At 35.9% G+C, this 24,322-nt stretch overlaps 1 protein-coding gene across 4 annotated transcripts in view; it reads left to right on the forward strand.

Moving 5' to 3' along the window:
• Positions 1-1,014: 1,014 nt before the first annotated feature.
• DWA1 (DWD (DDB1-binding WD40 protein) hypersensitive to ABA 1) overlaps positions 1,015-24,322 on the forward strand; it is a 28,339-nt gene continuing 5,031 nt past the window's right edge. The window contains exons 1-12 of one of the 4 annotated variants that reach the window (XM_088207457.1): positions 1,015-1,170; positions 1,584-1,995; positions 2,150-2,226; positions 3,053-3,098; positions 9,923-9,983; positions 10,099-10,152; positions 10,310-10,390; positions 15,540-15,579; positions 19,219-19,328; positions 19,605-19,715; positions 20,014-20,130; positions 20,764-20,818. In XM_088207457.1, the coding sequence (XP_088063583.1) occupies positions 1,673-1,995; positions 2,150-2,226; positions 3,053-3,098; positions 9,923-9,983; positions 10,099-10,152; positions 10,310-10,390; positions 15,540-15,579; positions 19,219-19,328; positions 19,605-19,715; positions 20,014-20,130; positions 20,764-20,818 (1,075 nt within the window). In that variant the 5' untranslated portion in view covers positions 1,015-1,170; positions 1,584-1,672. Of the gene's footprint in view, positions 1,171-1,229; positions 1,996-2,149; positions 2,227-3,052; positions 3,099-9,922; positions 9,984-10,098; positions 10,153-10,309; positions 10,391-15,539; positions 15,580-19,218; positions 19,329-19,604; positions 19,716-20,013; positions 20,158-20,763; positions 20,819-24,322 lie in introns of those variants that run through there. The other 3 variants (XM_088207456.1, XM_088207458.1, XM_088207459.1) reach the window with 3 other exon arrangements.

A 24,322-nucleotide genomic window follows, 5' to 3' on the forward strand; every position in this document is an offset into this window, starting at 1 on the left:
ATTATAATATTTATTTCCTTGTATTTCACGTAGCCTACAATTATAAATAAGTCTTCAGTTCATTGTTATAATCATCAAGTTTTAAAATAATAAAATTATAAAGTTTTAATTTTCAACTTGTGAGGTATTCTTCATCATTCTCATTTAGTGAGAGATTGGTTTAACTTATCAAGATAATTCTTATGGTGTTCTACTAATTCTTTATTTTTTTCAATTATATTAGTTCCTATCATCTATTTATAGTAGGTTAAGTAGGTAATATTTATTTGAAAAATAAATTTTTGATGCTAATTAAAATTGTGTGAGGTTTGGATTGTATTGTTGATCTTGAGTTCCGTATCACCTTCTTACCATAAATAAAGGAAGAGTTTGATAAGAGATTATTTCGAATTTTAGAGTTTTATATAAGTGATATAGAAGGCAAAAGGAATTTTTTGTGTGTCTTTTAGTTTTGGAGGAAAGGTCTTTCTATTGTACATTCATCTCCCCTTCTAGTAGATTCTCCAGCTTTAGTACTGAGCCTTTCCCTATCGATCTCATATTCGCCCTTTAAAACACTAAAGTCAAGTGGAAAATAGTGCCTTTTCCATAGATTCGTTTCTGTTGGTTGTGTTATTATTATCTCTTTCCTATCAGTCATCTTCTGAAGTCACTTTTTAGATTTTTAAACAAAATTTAAATTCGCGATGCTTTTTCTATTGAAGGACTTGATGTTTAGGAGTACCCAATACTCTAAAATTAGATCAGATCAGAATAAAAATTAAAGAATAAACCAGATTGAAATTGGATTAATATCATTTCAATTTGTTATAAACTTAAAAAAAAATATTTTTAATAATCATAATAAAATATGAATTAATAATATTTATAGACCTATATCTTTTTGTTTTTTTAAAAACTTAAACATAATTAAACATAAAATCATACAAAACCACAAAAAAGGTGCATAATAAAGGTTGAGGTAGAATACTATAAGATAAGAGACTTTAACATTGCTACTGGTTGAGATGTAAAGTAGAAGATGCTAGATGAGAGGATATTAGACGCATGCAAGAGCATAAGAAAAAAATGGAGAATAAACACAAAATGTAGATGAGAGAGATCAGAGTAACAAGGCAACAGAGGCCACAGACACTAAGGAGAGGCAAATAGTGGATGCAAATGCCTATGGTGAGATAAAAAAGAAAAGAAACAGCATCATCATAACGGGTTTCACACTTTTTGGGTTATGATATATATTGTATTATGTATATATATTATTTCTTTAAAATTTTATGTTTACTGGTTCAAACTAAAACTAACAGATCTTATTGCTGCCCAACTTCCTAAGATGAGGATGAAACCAAGCAATCTAGTCCGAATTAAAAAATCAAACTGGACCTAGAACCACCTTAGCAATTTAGAAAATTTTTTAGAATTAATTTGTATTAAACATACTATTTAAGACTAAAATATAACACTATTAAAGTATAGGGACGATTTACTTACTGCATAAAATTTAAATCTTGTGCAAATTTAGGATTTTGATTGGAAAGAAATTTTTGATTTAACCATCTCCGTTTCCTCTTCATCACTATGAGCAGACACCATACCAGGGCATAGCCTGACGCTGTGACATCTTCGTTGGGAACTAGTAAAACCCTTCAAACTGACTCGGAAAGGCCAGGAAAGAATGTATGGAAATGCAACTAACTGGGACGAAGACGCATATAGGGAGAGCATACTGAAGGAAAGAGAGATACAAACTCGAACCATATTCAGGACCGTATGGGCGCCATCCCAAAGTCCTAGTCCTGACTACATTGTCGCCGCGTCCAGCGACGGAACCCTAACATCCTACTCGATGATGTCTCTCATCTCCAAGTTGGACAATTTTAGCTACAGGAGCGGTCAGCGCTTGATGGTGGCCGAACCGGAGGGGTTCCTTAAAGGCCACGATGGGCCTGCTTATGATGTCAAGTTCTATGGAGACACTGAAGAAGCTTTGTTGCTCAGGTTGGAAAATAATAACGTGTATTGAGATCACAGGGCACTAGTTCGCTGTCAAAGCACGCCTTATTGTTAATTGTAGCGATTTCTGATTTACAATAGAGTCTGAACCTAATATTGCTTTTTGTTTTTGCTGACGATTTCTTATTTTTACTTGAAGTTGTGGAGATGATGGTCGGATTAGAGGATGGAAATGGAAGGAATTTATTGAATCAGAGGTGCCTCTTTGTTCACAGGGTAATGAATATGTGACTCTTGCTTAATGCAGGCAATTGATGCCATGCTTTTTTTTTTTGTTTTCCTCGCAAGATTGCCGCTTTATTATTTAAATTACATCATATGGCCAGAAGATACTTTCACCCTATTGTTTGTTGAATGGCTTTTGGGTATCAACATTTCTCTGGAGATAAGAGATTCGTGGTTTGAGGATTAACTTCTTTTTTAATATCTTGAAATCAGGTTTAAGAGGCTCGATAGTTTATCTTTTTGCGTAAGTTCTTTTGAAACTATCTGTTGAATTGTTTGAAGAGAAAGAGCTGATAGGCCATTAGTATTGTTTAAAATATGGCTTATATGTTCTTACTTATGATAAAATGACAAAAATTTACAATTTTATTGCATTTGAGAATATCTAACTTTCTTAATTATGAGTACATCACGGACATTTACTTGGATAGTACCGGTTTTTTAAGAGAGTATGTAAGTTATCTAACATAAAATTACTTCCTACCAGCTTTCATTGTAAGAGTTCATAAGCCTTTGATAGTTACCAGACACGTTAGGAAATTGAAAATGCTGTTGGAGTTTATAAGCTTTTGTTGACAAGCAAATAAGCTAAGCCAAGTACTTTGGAAGGGCTTGAAGTCGATAGAAGTTTGAAAACGATTTTTTTGAATCAGGTGCCTATATTTGTTGTAACAACTTCAATCTTTAGAACTTGTCATCTTGTACTGAGCCATATTCATCCGACATTTTTCAATCACTTTGAGTCATGTTGGATTTTGTGAAAACTAATAATGAATTAGTGATCTTGTTTGCTTTAGTTCATCTTTTGTTTTTGCAGGGAATCATGTGAAGCCCGTACTTGACTTGATGAATCCCCAACACAAGTTAGTTACTAAGAATTTTATTTTAAAAGAAGTTATTCAGTGTTTTTTGAAATTATCCTGTAAAACATAGTACTGCATATCATTCTAATTTTCTGTTAATATCTTGAGGAGATAACCTCTATTTCCCTCCCTGCTTTGTTATAGTTGCTTTAGATTGCATATGCTATGCTATAAGCTATTTATGTAGTTTTCCAGAAATATAATTGATGCAGCACATCCTAGGGGATGACATTAACTGATGTGCGGTAGAATGAATTAGAGGAATTGAGGAATTGATGTGAGACACAATACATTAGAGGAATTAGAGCATGGGACTAACTGATGTGCAACAGAATAAATTAGAGGAATTGATGATGAAAAATAGGAATGATTTTAGAGGCAACAGGGGATTAGGATTACGGTGAAGAACAACAGGGGAGCAATTGATAGATTATAGGAGAGCACGAAGCTAGAACAAAAAGGAACTCAAGCAGAGATAAGACAGGAAATAGTGTTGGCAAATAATAATCAATTTTATCTTATTTTTTATTACATAGGTTGTAACTTTTTACATGTATTAATTACAGTTAAGAAGCAAACTTACAAATGGAATAAAAGTTTCTAAAAATCTTAATGAATGAGCCTACTCAAATCCTCCCTTAATTGCCTAAATTAATTTAGAAGACTAAATAATAATAATAAGTTACAAAAATGTTTCCCACCACTAAAAATGTTTCCTACTGTCATTTTTTTCAAGACCATAATCAAAGAAAACAGCTTTGCCAGATCCATAACATTAATTCCCATTAGTCATTGAGACATATGACCTATCACAGTTCTGGTCAATATAATATGACCAACACAGAATGTTTCTCATAAAACCCTCATGAACTTTCTTCAAACAGCCTATGTAGCCATACATCCATAGCAGTCTCTGAAAAAAGAAAAAGAACTAGTAAAACTAGAACATAAATCAGTCACATAAATCATAGATTGTCCTTTTGAACAATTGTAACCCCAAGGAATTGTTACATTTTGGTGAGTTTTGTGTCTGGTTCATGTCAGTCATCCATCAACTCTTTGTTGTTTACCACAAATCTCCGTACAACAAGCCAATCAAGTGTTGATTAATTTGTGTAGATTGCATGTTCAACAACTAGAGGGGGTTCACCACATTGGAATCTTCACATGATTCTTGCTTGAATTCCCATTTTTGGCTAAATTTGAAAATTTTCCCCTTTGTGGACAATTGTTTTGGCCTTGTGAGGACCATTACTAAAAGCAACTCCAAATAAATTTACCTTTCTTTTGAGAATTCACTTTGGTCTTCTCTTTAGCACTTTCCTTGCCTTTGTCATGTTATGCCATTTCCCTTCCTTTTTTTTCGCTTTTTGATTTCCTTGAGTTCACATTATTTTGGTTGGAGGACCAAAAATCGAAGAGGCTATCGGCTGCAACTATCACGTTTTGCAAATCTTTGACTCCTTGTCCCCCCAATCCGATATACACTCAAGATTGAAGCCTGAAAGTAAAATTGTATAGCTCGTCTTCTTCCAATGTACTTCAAATATCCAACATTTGGGAATTGGACTCTTCACATAGTCTGGAAAATACCAGTCTACTTAGATTTCTTGATCGAGTCTTTGGCAACCAATGCTATGTTGCAAGGTATAAACTACTTTAATTATGCTTTCAAGCTTGTAAATAGGTGGTACCCTCTTGGTACCAATATTAATGCACATATACAACTTTTTATTTCAAGCTTTCCCACCTCTCTATCTTGGCACGATTCGTATCTTTTACTCAAGTTCTCCACCAAAGTTTTGCATCTTGAGAATTTTTTTTTGAGATAATTTGCATCTTGAGAAATAAATAGTTGTTATCATTACTTTGTCAGTATTAAGAACATGAGGAACCTTGGAGTATTGATCTAGATCCCACAAGAAAATTTTTGGAATCCTTTTTGCTCAAGTACCAATGAAGGGCTTAGGATTAGTGACCTTCATCTTTGTAGGAACTTCATGTTGAGAAATCACCCATGCAATATACACAAATTAAAGTGAAAGAGGTAAAAACGAAATAACACAAAGAATTTCAATGTTGTTTGATGAACCTACTCCATGAGGAACTGCCTCTTGTGACTAGCTCTTCTCCTATATATGAAGAAACGAAGAAAATCCAATTTTACAATAATACCCCCTATAATTAAAAAATTGCCTAGGCCCAAAAGCTCGTAGCGTGGTTGCTTCACCGCTTGCACTCTCTAAAGAACCCACAAGAACCCACCATCAAATGCACTAGGAAAAATAATGATTTATCATTGCAAAACCCATCTATTTTAGGGAGCGTAATTTTGAACAATAAATTCTTTGAATGTAAGCCATAATTCAATGTTTGATTAGTATTAGGCTGAATTTGCACGAGCTTCTTTAGCACAAACCAATCCTCATTTGAAGAGTTTACTTGAGACTTCCTTCCACCAATGAGACTGTCCCCTTTTTCAAACAATGTGAATCGATTTAGTTCTCCCACCAAATTTTGGAGGATCTATATCGACTATACGTCATTTTCTAGGTGTTCCACCATACGTTGCATAGCATTAGGGCTTGTGCCTATTAGCCATTCTAAGCGTAAGACATGTTCATACACTACTTCGCCACGAGCTATGGTTAGTCAGCTAACACAGCTCTGATGCTAGATTGTCACAAGGACAAAGGTCATTCCAAATTTTTGCCTGTGATAGTACTTAGTCCCCACAACCAAGTCTGAGCCTACGCAAAGATTAGAATAGATTGGATACACAATAAAAGTAACTAAAGCAGAATAAAATGAGTAAAAGTGTAAGGTTTCTTGATAAAACTAAGAGTTGGTAGGGAGAGATGGAGGTGGAGGGATTTGCCAAGTACAAGTTTGGTAAGAAGCTAGCAAAGACTGAAGACAATTTTAAGAGGTGAGATAAGGAGGAGCTGGGGGGTGAGAGCCTGAAGAGGATGAGTTATTGTATGAGTTACAGAGGCTTGGTTTCTTGGAGAATGAAGGAGGATTTCCATTAAGGATGTTGGATATAGGCTTAAAATCATAATGGAGTTAAAGAACTTTCTTCTTTTGGAAGAGTTTGAGCAGCAAAATAGTCTAGAACCATATGGATAAAATAAGGGGATAGAAACACAAGATTCTTCAACAATCGAACCAACCACCATCAGAGATGTAATTACATCGAGATGGCAATGTGATCAAAGGGAATGAGGCATTGACGGAGAATGTCAATTCTTCTTTTGAAGAGCTATACACTGAAGATGCATAATGGAATGTTTTTTGGATGGCCTTGATTTCAAGAGGTTGAGCAACATGGATAATATATATCTTGAGCAGCCCTTTTCTGAGACCGTGATGCTTTCATGAGTTGTAAAGGTAATAAAGTACCAGGTAGGACGAGTTCAACGTGAGGGTTCTCCATCGAAATTTGAACTTTTAAAGGGAAAAATTATTTCTTTATTTGAGGAGTTTCACAAATATGGATCCTTTGAGAAGAGATTGAATATCACTTTTTTGGTCTTTATACTGAAGGTTCAAGGAGCTTTTAACATTAGAGACTTTGGACCTATTAGTTTAGTGAGGTGAAGGGGATATGCAAGCTCATTATAAAGTTTCTTGACGAGGAAAATGCCTAGAGTGGTAGGAAATGTTGTGGGTGAGTGCCGACATATTTTTGTTGCGGAGGAGGAGGGGGGGGGGGGGGAAGATAAATACTTGATGTTGCCCTGCTAGCGAATGAGGTTGTTGACAATCTTCTTAAGAAAGGGATGCAAGGGATGTCATGCAAACTTGACATTGAAAAGGTTTATGATCACATTACTTGGAATTCTTTGTTTATATGTTGGAGGGTATGAGGTTCACGGTTAAGTGGCGTGCTTCGATGAAGCCTTGCATTATCTCTTCTCCTTGTGGTATTGGTGAATGACAGCCCATCATCTTTCTTCAAGGTGTCCAGGGGCATGAAACAAGGAGATCCTTTGTATCCCTTGCTCTTTATTATGACTTTAGACAAGTTATTACCCAAGATTGAGGATATACAATTTTTTAGAAGGTTGGAAGTGGGGGAGATGGGTGAATATGTGGAAATGACGTACTTATTTCTAATGGCACTCTTTTGTTCTATGAACCGAAGGTATATATTCGATAACGAGCTTATTCTGTTATGCTTCCGGGCCATTTTTGAGCTGAACGTTAATATAGGAAAGTCAAAATTAGTCTAGCTGGGTGACATTATGGAAAGTGAGAATCTAGCCAAGGAATGTCAATCTTCTGAGCAAATACTTGAGATTTCCACTTGGTGCAAAGGCAAAGTCATTGCCTTGGGATTAGGTCATGAGCAAATTTAGTTTTGTTTGGTAGGATGGAAGAGGTGCCTTACTTTTGAAGGAGGAAAGACTTACCCTCATCAAAAGCTCCATTGCTTGTCCCCCATCTGTCATGTCCTTGTCCACCATCTTATGGAGTATTGTTGAGAGATTGGAGGCAATTCAACAAAGATTCTTGCGGGATAAGGATTGTTTCCAGAGATTCATGAGGGAGAGGATTGTTGCCAGTGGAAGTTGACAGTGGCTGAGTTTGGTTAGTTATTTTTGGTGAGTATGTCAAGAACCCCAGTACGATGTAGGGATGTGGAAGGGAATAAATATGGGCAAAGGGCTGTTTGAAAAATTCATCAGATAGAGACTGGGATTAGAAGAGAAGGTGAGGTTTTGGAGGGACGATTTGATGGAAGGTGGGGCTCTTTACCTGTGGTTTGTGGCTATGTTTGCTATTTCTTATAACAAGGATGTTTCATTCAAGGATTCAAACATTTTTTTCAAAAAAAAAATTCAAGGATTCATACAAGGCGTAGGCCGGGATAGGCACTTGGGCAATTGAATCAACTCGGAGCTTGAATGACTGGGACATTAGTGACTGTATGAGGCTTCTTAATTTTCTGTCTGATGATGATTTCCAATGGGACTAAGGATCAACCAATTTGAAATTTGAGTTCTAAGGGATTATTCTGAGCCAAATTATTTTTTTCTTGAAATAATATTCTGAGCCAAATTATATTACTTGAATTTGACCAGAAGCGAGGATGAAGCGAGAAACTCCAATGGAATCTTGTTTGGAAGGCAAAACCAACTTCAGGTGGCTTTTTCTTTGCTTGAGAAGCAATGTGGGAATGCATTTTAACACTGGATAAGCTGACTAGGAGGTGTAAGATTTTGTGTGAATCAGTATTTTTTGTGCAAATGGAGCAGAGACATATAATCATATCCTCCAATAGTGTCCATATGCAGATCGGCTGTGGTCTTTGGTTTATAGTTTATTAAGCTTGAGCTGGGTTATTGCGGGCGCTATGAGGGAGGAGCTTTTGGTGTGAAAGATATTCAAAGTGATAAATAATCTGTTAGGTTTATCCCTATGGTTACCTTTCCACTATTTGAAAAGAGAGAAACAGTAGCATTTTTGACAGTATGGAGTATAACTTTGGTAGGTTTAAAGGTTCATGGTTCCAAACTCTTGAGTTTTTTTGTTAGGGGTCAAGCGCTATATTCTAGTGAGGTTATGGGACTTCATAAACACTTTGGTAGTGTTATAAATATTTTATATACGGGTTGCACCCTCTTGGTGCTCTTTGAATTTATTATCTTTTTTCCCAAAGAAAAAAAATATTCGAATCTTTTTTATCACAACAAAAGAAATACACTTACAATAAAAAGAGAAAATCTCCCATGCTCTGTCTGAACATATACAAGGCACACGATTTAGAACTAAGCCAACCACACATCTGGATATGCTGTTTCAAGCAATCACCTTCCTTTGGGGTTGTTTGTTAGGGTCTCTATGGGTAGATCTTGTTATGGGATGACGAACGTAGAGATTAGTGGGAATTAGTGAATGTTTCTTAGTTTTTATTCCTTTATCAGTCTTTAATCCAATTTATGGGCTCACTAAAAGGCAACCTGACGATCTCTAGCGTAAGAAAACAATCAATACTTCAAAATAGCTCTTCATTCATAATCTGTCAGAAAGACAGCAGCAAGTTTTATGCAATGGGAGGGTAGTTATTCTGGAAGTTATTTCACTGAAACTATCTACACCTTGGTCCATGAATTACATAATATTCTCACATAATAGAATGCTTTAATACATTTATTATCAATTACTAAGTGCAGAACACATTGACTTTAATTGTCACTTTAATCGAGAAAAGCTTCTACAAAAATGTGATTCAGACTGTTTATGTGAAATCAGCAAACTAATTAGCTATATATGGGGAGCTTGTGTGAAGTTCATTTGTAACGAATTTGGTGCATATGATATAAGTGCTCCAGCTGGTGATGAGTGTTAGAAATATAGAACTCATCTTCGTATGTCATAAATGTCTTGTATGGTTTTTCTCCAATATGGTTAAGTTTCCTATTGATAGTTTTTCTTTTCTTGACTTAGAGATCCTCATGAATACCCACATAGGGTTTTTTCCCAACAAACAATGAAGTTAAAATATTTATTTATAGGCAGGCCGAACCCCCATGTTATGTTGCTAATTTTTTTCTCTCAAAAAGAATATTATGTACGGAGTCATGGTAGGTCCAGTTCAACAGCTTCATATTGCACTTTAATATATTTTTTGTTACTAGTGGGGCATCCGGCTGATGAAACAAACATTTGATATTTTATTATTTCAAAATCTTCCCTCCCTTGCTGTTCAATAGCTTTAATTTTATTTGTTTATGAAGTTTTCTTTCTTTTTGTAATTGTTTAATTCCGTTTGTTTAAGCTTCTTATTTTTATTTCTTGCTGTCCTTTCTACTTACTAGAGGTCCCTGGGGTGCTCTTTCTCCAATTCCAGAAAATAACACAGTTGCTGTTAACACTCAGGTTTCTCAAATCATTTAGTTTGGTTTGCATTCTGTAACTATTGCCTGCTTCTTTTTCTAGTTGCCATTTACTCTCTTATAAATGTTCTGATGCATTTCATTTTGTTCTACAATAGATGGGAAACATTTTTTCAGCTGCTGGTGACTCCTGTGCATATTGCTGGGATGTGGTATGTATTTGATCAAGTTCAATAATTTTTTACTCATGTTTACATGTGTCTTTTAGCGAATTATTGCAACTGTCTTTTCATTGTATATATCTTTGATGTTTCTCATTTTTCTCTGGGGATAGACCGGTTTCAGCATTTTCTTTTATGATCTTCTCAGGAGGAAAGTAAGATAAAAATGGTTTTTAAGGGACATTCCGACTACTTACATTGCGTAGTTGCTCGTAACTCTACCAATCAGGTTTTTTTTCCCTTTTCTTTTTGTGATACCATTGTTCTTGTGATGCAGTAATAGATATTTATATAATTATGTTGTTTTAAGGTATAAACTACTAGAACAGACTTTTTATTGTTCTTATTTGTATTTCTTTTTTAGTTAGAAGCTTTGTTTTATTATTATTTCCTATTTAAGTATACTAGTCATACTAACCTATGTAAACACCGTATGAATATATAGGTGGTTCGACATTATTGAGTACAAGTAAAACCTATCGATTTTCTTGCATTAACTGAGCGTCTAACTGTTGGCACAAATAATGAATGCCTAGAGGGGGTGAAATAGATGTTAAAAAGATAATATATATTTAAAATTTTTGAAATCAAGAGGAAGGAGATGGGTAGCTGACAGAGGAGGATAGGTGGGTGTTGGAGGGGAATAGAAACACCCAATATTTTCACTGTTTAGCTAGTCACCACAGGCGTAATAATTATGTGGCTAGCCTGAAGTTTGGGGATGGGCAAGTTGAAGGAAATAAGGAGCTGTGAAGAGCAGTCAAGGATACTTTGCTCAGTTATATAAGGAGGAAAGAGAGTGGAGATTGAACCTGAATGGATTATTCTTCCCTAGTCTGTATGAGCATGCTAAGGCTGATTTGGAGAGTGCCTTCTCCGAGGAGGAGATCCTTGAAGATCTTCGAGCCTGCAATAAAGATAACGCTCCGGGTCTGGACAAGTTCAATATGGGTTTTCTGCTTGAATTTTGGGATGTGATCAAGGTGGATATGAAGGCTGTGTTTGAGAAATTTCATGATTCAGGGAGGTTTGTCAAATCTTTAAATTCAACCTTCATTGTTCTAATTCCCAAGGTTGGAGGGGCTGCAAACATTAAAGAATTCAGACCAGTTAGCCTTATCAGGAGTGTGTATAAGTTGATTGCCAAAGTTCTTGCGAGGAGAATGGCTAGAGTACTTGATACGGTGGTCGGTGAATGCGAACATGCCTGTCGGAGGCAGACATATTATGGATGTAGCTTTAATTGCAAATGAAGTGGTGGATGATATTGTTAGTAATAAAAGGGAGGAGTTTCTTTGCAAGTTGGATATGGAGAAGACGCACGATCATGTTAATTGAGGATTTGTTGACTATATGCTTTTGAGACTTGGCTTTGGGGTGAGGTGGAGGCAGTGGATGAAGTGGTGTATTTTTACAACTTCATTTGAGGTAATGATCAATGGGGGACCTTCTAATTTCTTTCAAGCCTCTTAGGATCTTAGACAAGGTGACCTGTTATCTCCACTACTATTCAGAATGTTGATGAAAGATAGGGAGCTTTTGACGTGATCCTAGACGGCTCAAATTTAGTTCCAATGATGCAATCCCGCATCAAAGAGGAATCTTCCAGGTCTTGTCCCAAACAGGAAAGCGATGTCAACATCCTTTTAATTCTAAAATGGGATCACCCAAAATAGAAAATTAATTCCATCCCTGACTACTTTTCTAATTGGGATTATTTTAAGGAATGGACCAAGTTTGCCCAAATGAAGTTTAAGACCCAAGTAAGCTTAATGAATTTGGAGAATAAGTCATGGCCCAAGAAGAGTCAAGACTCGCGGCCAAAGAGGCCCATGACCCAATTAAGAATTGGTCTTGGAAGGCCTTTTATCGCACATACAACCCGTGCACCTGTGTGGACCAAGCAGGCCGCATGCTTGGTGCGCGCAAGGGGAAGGCAGCCCACATGCGCACACTCCTATGCATGTGCGCTAGCCATCCGGCCCACGCCTCACATGGGCCAACACGTGTGGCCCGAAGCCCACGCCCCACATGTGCCTACGCATGCGGCCCGACGCCCATGCCCAACAGCAAGCCCCGTGCGGCCCAACTACCCGTCCGCATGCCAAATGGCCCAATCCGACCGGCCTTGAAGCCCGAGCGGCACTTCCTCTTGGATACACTTAAGGATTTGTTTATTTTAATCTTTTCTACTCCAAAAAAAGTTTCCACAGCTGCAACAACCCTAATTAATTAATTTAATGGGATAAATATGAAGAAATTAGAGGAAGAAGTCTACACAAGGCGGGTGTCCAAGGAAGGAAAGGCTATCTTGAAGATTTGGATAAACGAGAGTATTATTTTATTATTATTATAATTTTCCAACAGCCCTATTAATTAGAATAAGGATATATCTTAATTATTTTAATATTTATTTAATTCCTACATGTTTAAATTAATTTTTCCATGTATTTTACATGGAAATCACATGGAATAAAGTATTATCTTATTTTTATTATTATTTTAATGTAAATTCTATTCTTAAGATTATTTAATTAATTATCTTGTATTTAGATGAGATAAAATAAGTATTTTATTGTATAATTATCCTAAAATTAGAGAGAGTTTTATCTATGATAGTATTTTATTAATTTTTTTTAAGAGATTGTAATCATCTAGAAGTACTCCGGAAAATGTTATAAATAGACATTTACCCATAGGTTGTAAATACATCAATTACAATCAATTTGAGAGAAATTCTTAAAAGTTTAGGCTTTTCTTCTATTAACATTTTTACTAATCTAATTTCTTCAAGTTCTTCAAGAAGTAGGAGTGTTCAGAAATCTTATTGAGCCAAAAAGCAGGGATTAACTTATTAGTAAGTTCGAGACCTTTTTTCTTTTCTTATTTATTTTCTCTAATATTTGTTTTTGCATTTCTTTTAAAAATATAGATTCAATTAGAGGGAGAGATTTTCTAAGCGGTTAAGTTTCAGTATTGTATAACGTTAAGTGGATTATAGGAGTTGATTCAGTCCTCCCCATATCCTTCCCGCGTCAGCTTTGTTTGTTTAAAGGAGTGAGTATTGGAAAGGGGGCCAATAAAGAGGAGGTGACACACTTGTTTTTTGCCGATGATGTTCTAATTTTTTGTGAAACAGATAAAGAGACACTATTGAATATGAGAATGTGTTTTGATGGGGTTCTAGGTGGTTTCGGGGCTAAGCATTAATTTGACAAAATTGGAGATGATTCGAATAGGTGGTAAGGATAATGAGATGAGTTTGGCTAAGGTCATGGGGTGTAGGGAATCAAATCTACCAATCAAATATTTGGGGATGCCATTGGGAGCTAACTTCAAAGATAAACTAACCTGGGAACTTGTTTTGAGCAGAATGCAACATCCTCTTGGTGGAGTTTAATCAGGCTTTACAGAGGAAGTGGCTGTGGAGATTTTTGACAAAGGAGGGGGCATTATGGAGGAGGATCTTAGTTGCCAAATTTGAGGTGGATGACAGTGGTTGGTATGCAGGTGGGGCTTTGAGGTCCCACGGAAGGAATCTTTGGAAGCGGATTGGGGGCAGAAGGACATATTTCAGAGGTGTACTGCTTGGAAGGTGGGTAATGGTAATAATATCAGATTCTGGTTGGATCCTTGGATGGTGGGGGGTCCGCTATGTAGACAATTTCCCCAGATCTTTGCCATTGCTCAGAACAGAAATGTGAAGGTTGGTGACTGTTTTAGAAGAGGTAATGGAGCTGTTGGGGATTGACAGATTATTGTCTCTAGAAGACTGAATGACTGTGACTATCAAACATTTCCCTCAAGGATAACAATGACTACCCGAGGTGGACTCTCTCTAAGAATGCTCTATTTTCAGTTAAATCTTGGTATAAATGGATGGATAGAGTTGATGATAATGCTGATCCTTTTCCTCACAAACAGATTTGAAAGTTAAAATCCCACCAAGGATTTTCTTTGCTTGGGAGGCCTGCAGAGAATGCATACTGACAATTGATAAATTAAGGAAGAGGGGGCCAGTGTTGGTTAATACTTGTTATTTATGCAAAAAGGCTGAAGAGAGTTGTAACCATTTGCTATTATAGTGCCCTATGGCTTTCAGTTTGTGGATGATGGCTTACAGAACTTTGGGTATTGATTGAGTTATGGCAGGTCAGTTAGGGAGGAGCTGTTGGGGTGGAAATATGCATGGGAGGTATCCTTACGGTGAGTTGATCCCTCTCACCATTATGTGGACAGTGTGGAAAGAAAAAAATATCAGGGTTTTTGATGGTGTTGATAATACTAAGGATTTTGATATTTTAAAGAATAAATGATTTAGGATCCTTGGGTTTTTGCTGTTGGGTCAACCACTAGAGGTCACCGAGGCTTTTAGAACTTTTCTGACTCGGGTTGACAAAGCTGTAATTACTGTAAATGGGTTGCACCCCCTTAGGTACTCATAACAATATATACATACTGTTTTTGTTTCAAAAAAAAAAAAAAAATCGAAACCAAAAATAAAATATGATATTATATAACAAATTAATGTAAATAAATAACTAAAGGATTTTCCATGACTTGTCCCTTAAATGACCCATATTCGCTGCTTTGACTACCACTAGGCAGTAATTTCAGTGCTTAACTAATATGAACATTATAAAATGTCCTTTGGTGATTAAGGCATGAGCTATACACTACCTTTTTAATGACTAAGTTATAACCAATACAACACATTTTAATGTCTGAGACAGAACTAATAAATGTTGTCTTTTACAACTTAGATTGAACCTTCTTCTTACCTTTTAATGGCTGTGGTGGAACCAATACTTACCTTTTAGCAGCTCAGTAGAATCAAAACCCATAAGCTTAGACTCCCATTAAGTTTGGAACAATGTTCTTTTAATTAGCTCAAGTTCATTCTACTTCTCCTGACTTAGATTCTTTCCTCAAGTCTAGTATTGCATTCACCCAAGGAAAAAGAGAAAAATTAAAACCTATAGAAGGTCTAATTACATAATGTTTAAGCTTAAAAATACACTTGTACCCTTTTTTTTTTCTTGTTCATTATTCTCTTAATTTCTCCAAGTGCTGTTTGACTCTTCCTTGAAGCTCCTATTTCTAGTTGCATATGCTTTCCTGAGTTGTTCTGCAGCATACTGATTTTTCCATGAACTTATTCAATCTGTTCAAATACTTCTGATGGTTAGTTTTAGATGAAAATTAAATAAATAAATTTTGTCCACACCCCAAATAATTCAAATCTTACAAGCAATTTTTATATGATTAACAATCTATTACATGCTACTATACTTAATGGTAATATATGCAGCTCTGTTGTTGTTCAAAGGTAAAATTTCTATTGATACTTGGAATGCTTTCATTTTTCTGATTTCCAGATTATAACTGGATCAGAGGATGGGACTGCAAGAATATGGGGTAATTTATGTTTTAGATCTCAAGTGATTGAGATAGAAAAGATTATCATTCTGTTCATTACGTCTATTTTAGTGTGATTTTACAGCTGGTTTAAATGTTAACGCACTTAGGTGAATCAAGTTTTCTGCAAAGAGTTTATGCGAACGTTTATTGTCTGCTCATTTAACAGCAGGATAATTTTAATAGAACTATGTAGTTACTCTCATCTACGAGTGGTTGTTACACAAATTTAGAGTGTTTGAGATTGCTTTAGTGACATAAAATTAAGTTACTTATTGAGTTCTTAAAAGTAACTTAAGGAAATAAATAATAAACACCTCATTCCTAATTTTATAGGTTCTTATTCTTTTTGTCTTAAAACTATAATCTTGATATTCACTTTGAATTAGCATATATATATATATATAATTATCTAAATCAAGCTCTCATCTAACTTCTTGACCTAACCCTAACCGTAGACCATTCTATCATCTAACTCCTTGACCTTTCTTCTATCTCAAGCTCTCTCTTTCCCTTCTCTCTCGCTCTCTCACTCCTTGACCTAACCCTAACTGTAGACCATTCGCCCTTTCTCCCCCATTGCTGATCTTCGCTAAACAAACCAAGAGACTCAAGAGTGAAAATCGTCAGTCGGCCGACCAAAAACAGTTTCCGTTTCGATGTCATCAGACCACCCACTTTCCCCTTTACTCTTTATTATTGCTATGGAGGCTTTTAGCAAGTTGTTACATAGGACCACTGATTTGAACATGATTAATGGCATCACCATTGGAAAGGAGAATAGGCAAATCAAATTATCACATATCTTTTTCGCTGATGACTCTTTGATTTTCTGTGAGCCAAAAACTGAATACCTATTATACTTGAGATGCATTCTCCTTTGTTTTCAGGCTATTTCTGGTTTAAAATTAACATGAATAAAACTGAGTTGGTGGGTATAGGTCTGAGTTCGGATGAAAGTGATCAATTGGCCACTGTTTTGGGCTGTCAAGAAAAGAACCTCCCTATCAAATACCTTGGTTTTCCACTTGGCCTCAAATGCAAAGATCACAAGGGTTGAGAACCAATTGTTGATTTTTTTGACAAAAGACTTGTGACATGGAAAAGAGATTTCCTCTCAAAAGGTGGAAGATTAACTCTCATTAAAAGCACACTCTCTAATCTTTCTTTATATTATCTATCGGTTTTCAAGGTATCGAATCGAGTGACTAAACAATTAGAGACCATTTAGAATAGGTTCCTTTGGGGTGATTCGGAAAATAAAAAAGCATATCATTTGGTCAATTGGAATGAAGTTAAGCTGCCAATGACAATGGGTGGCCTGGGTATAAGATCTATTAGTATTATCAACATGGCTTTTCATGGTAAATAGATCTGGAGATACTTCAATGATGTTAACAGCTTGTGGAGAAGAATTGTGGATCTCAAATGGATGAACTTTGACAAAAATGGCAGTCTTATCTTCCCTAATAGATTTCATGGGACTAGTGTTTGGAAGGGGATTTTACCCATATTCACCGAGTTGATGTCTTAACACTTGCTGGAAAATTGGTAATGGGTGTAGGGTAAATTTCTGGAATTACCGTTGGTGCGGTAAGGATAAACTTAAATATGTTTTTTGGGCAATTTATTCTATTGCACAACGCAAAGATATAACGGTTTCTGATGCTTTTGACATTGATGGACTGTGTAATGTATTGGTTGCCTGAAATTTGAATGATTGAGAGTTGGAAGAATATGGGAAATTCCTAGATCTGATGGCTGACATTAAAAATTCTAGACAGACCTGACTGTTTGATCTGGAATGGAAGAAAAATGGCAAATTCACTATCCGGTTCTTCTGCAAACTGCTTTCTAGTGCCAATCTCCAGTGCATCGTTGCAAATAACTCTCAGTTTCCCTTCAAATCTATCTGGAAGACTGGTGCTCCTCCCAGAATTGCTTTTTTTGCTTGTGAAGCCAGTAAAGAGAAGATTCTGACCTTAGATAACTTGATGAAAAGAGGAAAAATTATGGTTAACAGGTATTTTTTTCTGTAAGTGTGACGCCGAGAGCTGCAATCACATAGTGTCCCTTTGCCTCAAATCTTTGGTCCATGAACTTTAATCTGATTGGTTTTACTTGGGTTGTGGCTGGATCCGTTCACGATGAACTCCTAGCTTGGGAAGGTTTAAACTCAAACAATCATGTTAATCGCCTTATACCCCTTATTATTTTTTGGACTATTTCTAAAAAAAGAGACAATAGAACTTTTAATGATAAAGAACATACTATTGTAAATATTAAGAATATATGGTTACATTGTTTTGCTTCCATCTTTTTGGGTCATAATTTATTATCTTTCGACGACATTGGACCTGTTATCGATATTCTCTTAGATATGTAATACTTTTATACATGAGCGGTACCTTTTTGGTGCCCTTTCTTAATACATCTACTACTTTTATCTCAAAAAAAAAAAAATTTATATAATGATGTAAGTTTTAAAATTTTGGAAATATATACATTTTTATTAATTTGTTTAACAAAAAATACTTATGTTTGCAGTCAATACTTTATAGAAACATATTTTAAATAAGAATCTATCTGCTTTAAGTAAACTAAAAACACCATATTGTTTAATTATATTTCTTTAAGTAATCCAAAACACCCTCTTAATCTATTGTCATGTCAGCAAGTAACTTCTAGTGAATTTAGGGATTTGTCTATTTCATAATTTTTAGGAAAAAATTACATTTAATCTTTGATGTTTAGATATAATTATTTTCTGGTTAGATATCTTTTTAAAATAACAACATATTCCTCAAATCATCTTACCAGTATATAAATTTCAAATAAAAACTGATTTGCTTTTCTTAGTGACCTATTTATACAATAAGATCTCATACACATTTTTTGTTATTCTCGTACTATAATTGCTGCTGCTTTACTACCAATTGAACTAAAGCTTTTAGCTCATTTTCTCAATGTTTTTTAAGCAGAATATATTGTCATGTTATATCTTTTAAGCAGGTTCCATTCTAATTCTGTTTTTTATAATTTCATAGTCATGCAATGGACATGTCTCATATAGTTAACCAACATATATTATTAAGATGATAGACTAAGTTGACAAATATATTCGGTACAAGGAACGTATTGCTATCCTGTAAAGACTAGATCTAGTTGTAGTTGTAGTTGTAGTTACACAGTTTACGTTACTTTCTAAATCAGCTTGGATGCGTTCCTCAAATCTTGATATCTACTTTCTGTGGTCTTGGGAGAGTTATGATTGTGTCATGAAGAGGGACAATTTTTGCTACGTTATGGGTGACAATGGTTGGAACGAAATTTTAGGTACTTCAAGCAATGGTTTTAACTGCTGCATATGTTTTTACATGGAGAGTTCTTTGTTTTCCCTTTTAATGATGGTTCACAGTTTCTTCTGATTGTGGTCCTTATGTACTCCTGCAAAGGGGTTAGATGGCTAGATATTTCTGCTTTTGTCTCGTTGTGCTTCTCTGTTTTTTATATGTCCTCTATTGTTTTGGTAAGAGCTTTCTCTTTTTTTAATAATATTTCCTCTTATATCAAAAAATCTTTTTTAACCATACACTTATAAGTGATTTTGCTGAGGGAAATGTTTATGGTGTTGACCAGATTGCAAAAGTGGGAAGTGTATTAAAGTAGTTGATTCAGTGACGGATAAGCTTAAAGGGTTCAAATCCTGTGTTAGTTGTGTTGCACTTGATGGTAGTGAGAGCTGGTTGGTAAGCATTCAAGTGATTAAATTTTATTATTGTATTCCTTTCAGTCTTCGTATGCCTGTCAGTGATTATTTGCTGTCCACAGATTTAGAGTTTTGTTCTCTTTCATTAGCGTTGAGATGTATCTAGTTTTTTTTGCCTGCATTATTGCAAGATAAATATAATATGATGAAATTAGTCTAAGCATGTGAACCTTAAAATATGCAAGTCTAAGCATTTGTTTAGTCTATAATAAAATTAGTCCTCAGGTGTAACCATATTCTTAATCTTACTTTACAGGCTTGCAGCAGCGGCAGAAGTTTATCAATATGGAACCTTCCTGCTTCTGAATGTGTTTCAAGGATCTTGACCTCTGTGCCTGTACAGGATATAGTATTTGATGGAAATCAAGTAAGTGGAAAGGAACGGGTCGCAGTTGAGCAATCTAAAATGTTTCCGACAGTTTTCTGGGAAGGCATTTTAGAAATGTGATTGGTCTTGGGCTAGCTTCATATATTTCGAAATTAGTAGCTAATTGAAGGAAAGGCTAAAAAGGAAATTCAATATCAAAAGAATTTCCTAACTTTTTTGGTTCATATGCTAGGTCTTACTTTGCTTCTTTTTATGGAATTCTTCATTCAGTTCTTTTAATATTTTTATTTTTCTTTCCACCTAATACATGTTATATTTATATGTATTATCATTTCAGATTTTAGCGGTTGGAGCAGACCCTGCAGTCACTCGCTTTGACATAAATGGAACAATACTTTCACAAATCCAATGTGCTCCACAGTCAGCATTTTCTGTGTCATTACATTCTTCGGGTGTATGTACTTTGTTAAATTATTACCGTGTTAGTATAAGGTTTCGCAATATCTCTTTATTTTTCTTATAGCTATTTTCCTATTGTTAGTTTCCTTCATCTAACATGTTGAATGAGGGGAATGATGGGAAAATATAAAAAAAAGCAGTGAATTCTCACCATTTTTTTCTTGTTTGGATGGAAAAGAAAGCAACAGAGAGGAAGAGATGGTGAGGTCCTTGCTTTCTCTTTTTTTTTTTTGAAAGTAAAAGTATAATATGTATTGCTATAAGCATCAACTGGTGCAGATCATGTACAATTATTTACAGCTTAATCCTCCAAACAGAAAGTATTCCTAAACGTTTGGATCATAATCGGAGGATGACCCAAAAGCAAAAATTCTAGGGTCCTAAGCCATCTAACTTTCAGTATATCAAAACCCTTTGTATCCTCAATTCCTTCAGAAGCTCTAGAATTCCTAACTTTCCATACAACCCACAAAATACTAAGAGGAATAATGTCTGCAAAAAAACAGCAGCTTTTCAAACTCTCCCAAGCCCCAATCTCCTCCCTTACCGATCCTGACATGACCCAGCTGATTCCTAAGCATCTGTACACCCCACACCACAGTGGATAAGTAGCAGGACAGTGAAGCAGAAGGTGACAGCAAGACTCTTCAGCCTGTTTGCATACGTAGCAAACATTAACCAAAGTGAATCCCCTTCTCTTTAATTTATCAATTGTTAATATACATTCCCTGCTAGCTTCCCAAGCGAAAAAAAGAAACCCGAGGAGGCACCTTTGCCTTCCAGATCTGTTTGAACGGGAAAATATTCCTTTCAATATCAGTCAATTGTGCTGGCTCATCATGCTGCATCAATTTTTTGTACCAGGATTTCACCGTGAACACCCCTTTTTTGTGATATTCCACCAAGGCTTATCCACATTGTTACCCAAATTGATACCAGCTAGGATCATCATCAAATTTTCATATTCCATTAACTCCCAGTCATTTAAATTACGACTCACCACCACCTCCCAAGATCCTTTTCCATCCTGATTTCTCTCAAAACAATCCGAAACACGGGCAGCCTTGTGGGTGGAAATACCATAAACATTGGGAAATCTATCTTTGGGTGGACCTCCTTCCAGCCAATGATCATTCCAGAAATTGATCTGAAACCCATTTCCAATTTTCCAAAGAATTTGGTTTATAAAACTTGCTTTACCCATTTCAATTTTTTTCCATAAATATTTACTGTGAGTTCTCTGCCTCCCAAGAGTCAGCCACCTGAACGCATCAAGCCCATATTTAGAGGCAATCACTTTCCTCCACATAGCGTTATCCTCATTCATGAATCTCCATAACCATTTACCCTGCAAAGCTTGATTCATCTCGATCAAAGACCGAATCCCAAGTCCACCCTTCTGTAAAGGTTTCTTCAATTCGTTCCAAGCGACCAAATGAAACTTTCTAGCATCCACAGAATCACCCCAAAGAAATTTTGATTGTATAGCTTCCAATTTTTTTGCAGCACTAGCCGGAATTGTAAACAAAGATAGGTAATAAACTGGCAAGTTGCTCAGTGTGCTTTTTACTAAAGTCAAACGGCCTTCTTTAGAAAGCAACCCCTGTTTCCAACCAACAAGTCTCCTCTCAACATGGTTGATTACTGGTTCCCAGACCCTTTGATCTTTGTAATTGGCACCCAAAGGTAACTCAAGGTACTTAATAGGAAAATTTGATGATTTACAGCCCATAATCTCAAAGCCAAATTCACATGATGCTTCATATCACCCATCTCTATAAATTAAGATTTTGCCAAATTTATCTTCAGACCGGAAACCACTTGAAAACCCATTAAAATACATCTAATACTCATCACCACAGTGTTCTCCAGTTTACAGAAAAGAATGACGTCATCAGTAAAAAATAGATATGTGATCTGCTCCTTACACCTTCCATCCCCAACGTGCAGGCCCAAAAAAAAAATCCAGTTCTCTAGCTTTTGGAAGCATTCTATTTAAAGCCTCCATTACCACAATAAACAAAAGTGGTGATAATGGGTTCCCCTGTCTCAATCCTTTTGAAAGCCTAAAAAATTCTAAAGGACCCCTATTTATGACTACTGCATAAGACACCGAGGTAATACAAGTAGTAATTCATTTTCTCCATCTATCACTAAAACCCAATCTTTTCAGCATGTAATCAACAAAAACCCAATTCACGTTATCATACGCCTTTTCCATATCCAGTTTACAGAGCACACCTCTCCTCTTCTTATTAAGCATTTCATCAATAATCTCATTTGCTATAAGTGCAGCATCTAAGATCTGACGGCCTCCCACAAAGGCGTGTTGTGAGCTACCAACTAATCTGTTCAAGACACTTGTCATTCTTCTGGTTAGAACTTTTGCAATTAGTTTGTACAAACTGCCCACCAAACTAATGAGTCTGAACTCCTTAATTGAAGAGGCCCCACTCACCTTAGGAATCAATACAATGAAAGTAGAATTGATAGCCTTTACAAATTTACTGGAGCTATGAAATTCATCAAACATTTTCGTCAGATCAACATTGAACGCAGACTAGAAAAATAACAGAAAACCCATTGGAAAACCGTCAGGGCAAGGGGCTTTATCCTTATTACACGCCTTCAAACCATCCAAAACCTCATCTGTAGTGAAATTCCTTTCCAAATCCAAGCTGCTATCCTTGTCAAGACAATTGAAGGATAAACCATCCAGATGAGGTCTCATCTTCATCTGTTCCGAGTATAAATCATTAACTTTTCAATCGATGAGGTTTCTCATAACTTCCATATGCCATTCTCCTTTCCCCCTAATATCTCTATATGACTCGTGTACCGAGATATCCTTATGCCCATGCAATATCAGAGATTTGGAAAGACTGTTTTTTGAGTGATCCCTCTGTTTACCAAGCATCGATGCAGAAACTAACTTTGCCCCCCATGTCAACCCTCTGCCTGATACAATCCTAGAATTTGTTCTTATCTATGCATATTGTTTTTACATTTCTTTCCTATGTGGTCTAGTTGATGTTCTGGTGTACCATCCTCCATCTAGGTCCCAAACTTCGCCTCAATCACCCTCCACCAAAGGGTACTGTTTTCATTCATGGATTTACAAAACCATTTATTTGTAAGACCAGATTACCTCCACTAAAGGTCTCAACCCCAAACCTTCCTGATACATGGGTTTTTTGACCTCTTCCCATGCTATTAGGTGATACTTCTTCATATCTACTGAGTCACCCGAGAGGAATTTACATTGAATTGATTCTAGTTTATTGGTTACACTCGTAGAGATTGTCATTGGTCATGTAATAGATGGTGATATTGGTAATTGTACTGTTAATGAGGTCTCCCCCCTTTAGATAAGAGGTTTTTCTTTTATCTCACCAATCTCCTGTCAAACCACGCCACCAGATTCCGTCATTACATTCTTACATTTCACCCCTAGGGTAACCTCAAGTATTTAATGGGCAACTCCATATTTTTACATCTCATGACTTTTGTCAAATAGAAAGCATCCCTCCCACCACCCAGCTCATTAGCTCGGACTTGGCTAAATTAATATTGAGTATAGAAACCACTTGGAAACTCAGTAAAATACATTTGAGGTTAAGCATGACTCTCTCTTCTAGTTCACAAAGTACCAAAGTGTAGTCAGTAAAAAACAGGTGAGTTACCTCCTCCATCTGCTTATCCTCACCCACCTTTAAACCTTTTAGCTCCATGTCTCTGGTTCTAAGCAACATTTTGTTTTGAACTTCCATGACAACTATGAATAGAGGAAAAGACAAGAAATCACTTTGTCTCAGGCTTCTGGAAGCTTTGAAAAACAAAGAAGAAGCTCCATTCACCATGACCGCAAGAGAATTAGTAAAAATACATAGGTTGATTCCCTTACACTATTTGTTCCCAAAACTTAATCTCTTCAGCATATAATCATGAAGTCCCCAATTTATATGATTATAGGCTTTTTCTATTTCCAACTGGCATAGGACACTCTCCCTATTCCTGTATAATAGATCATGTCCAATCTCATTAGTTAACAAGAGCCGCATTCAGAATCTGCCTTCCTTCCAGAAAAGCATGTTAACATTTGCCTAGTACCATATCCATCACCTTAGCTATCCTTCTAGTCAATACTTTCTTTATGAGCCTATAAGCTCTTCCAACTAAACTGATAG

The sequence above is a fragment of the Carica papaya genome, chromosome 7 (assembly GCF_054855325.1).
Source record: "Carica papaya isolate Zhongbai chromosome 7, ASM5485532v1, whole genome shotgun sequence".
Taxonomy (NCBI): Eukaryota; Viridiplantae; Streptophyta; class Magnoliopsida; order Brassicales; family Caricaceae; genus Carica; species Carica papaya.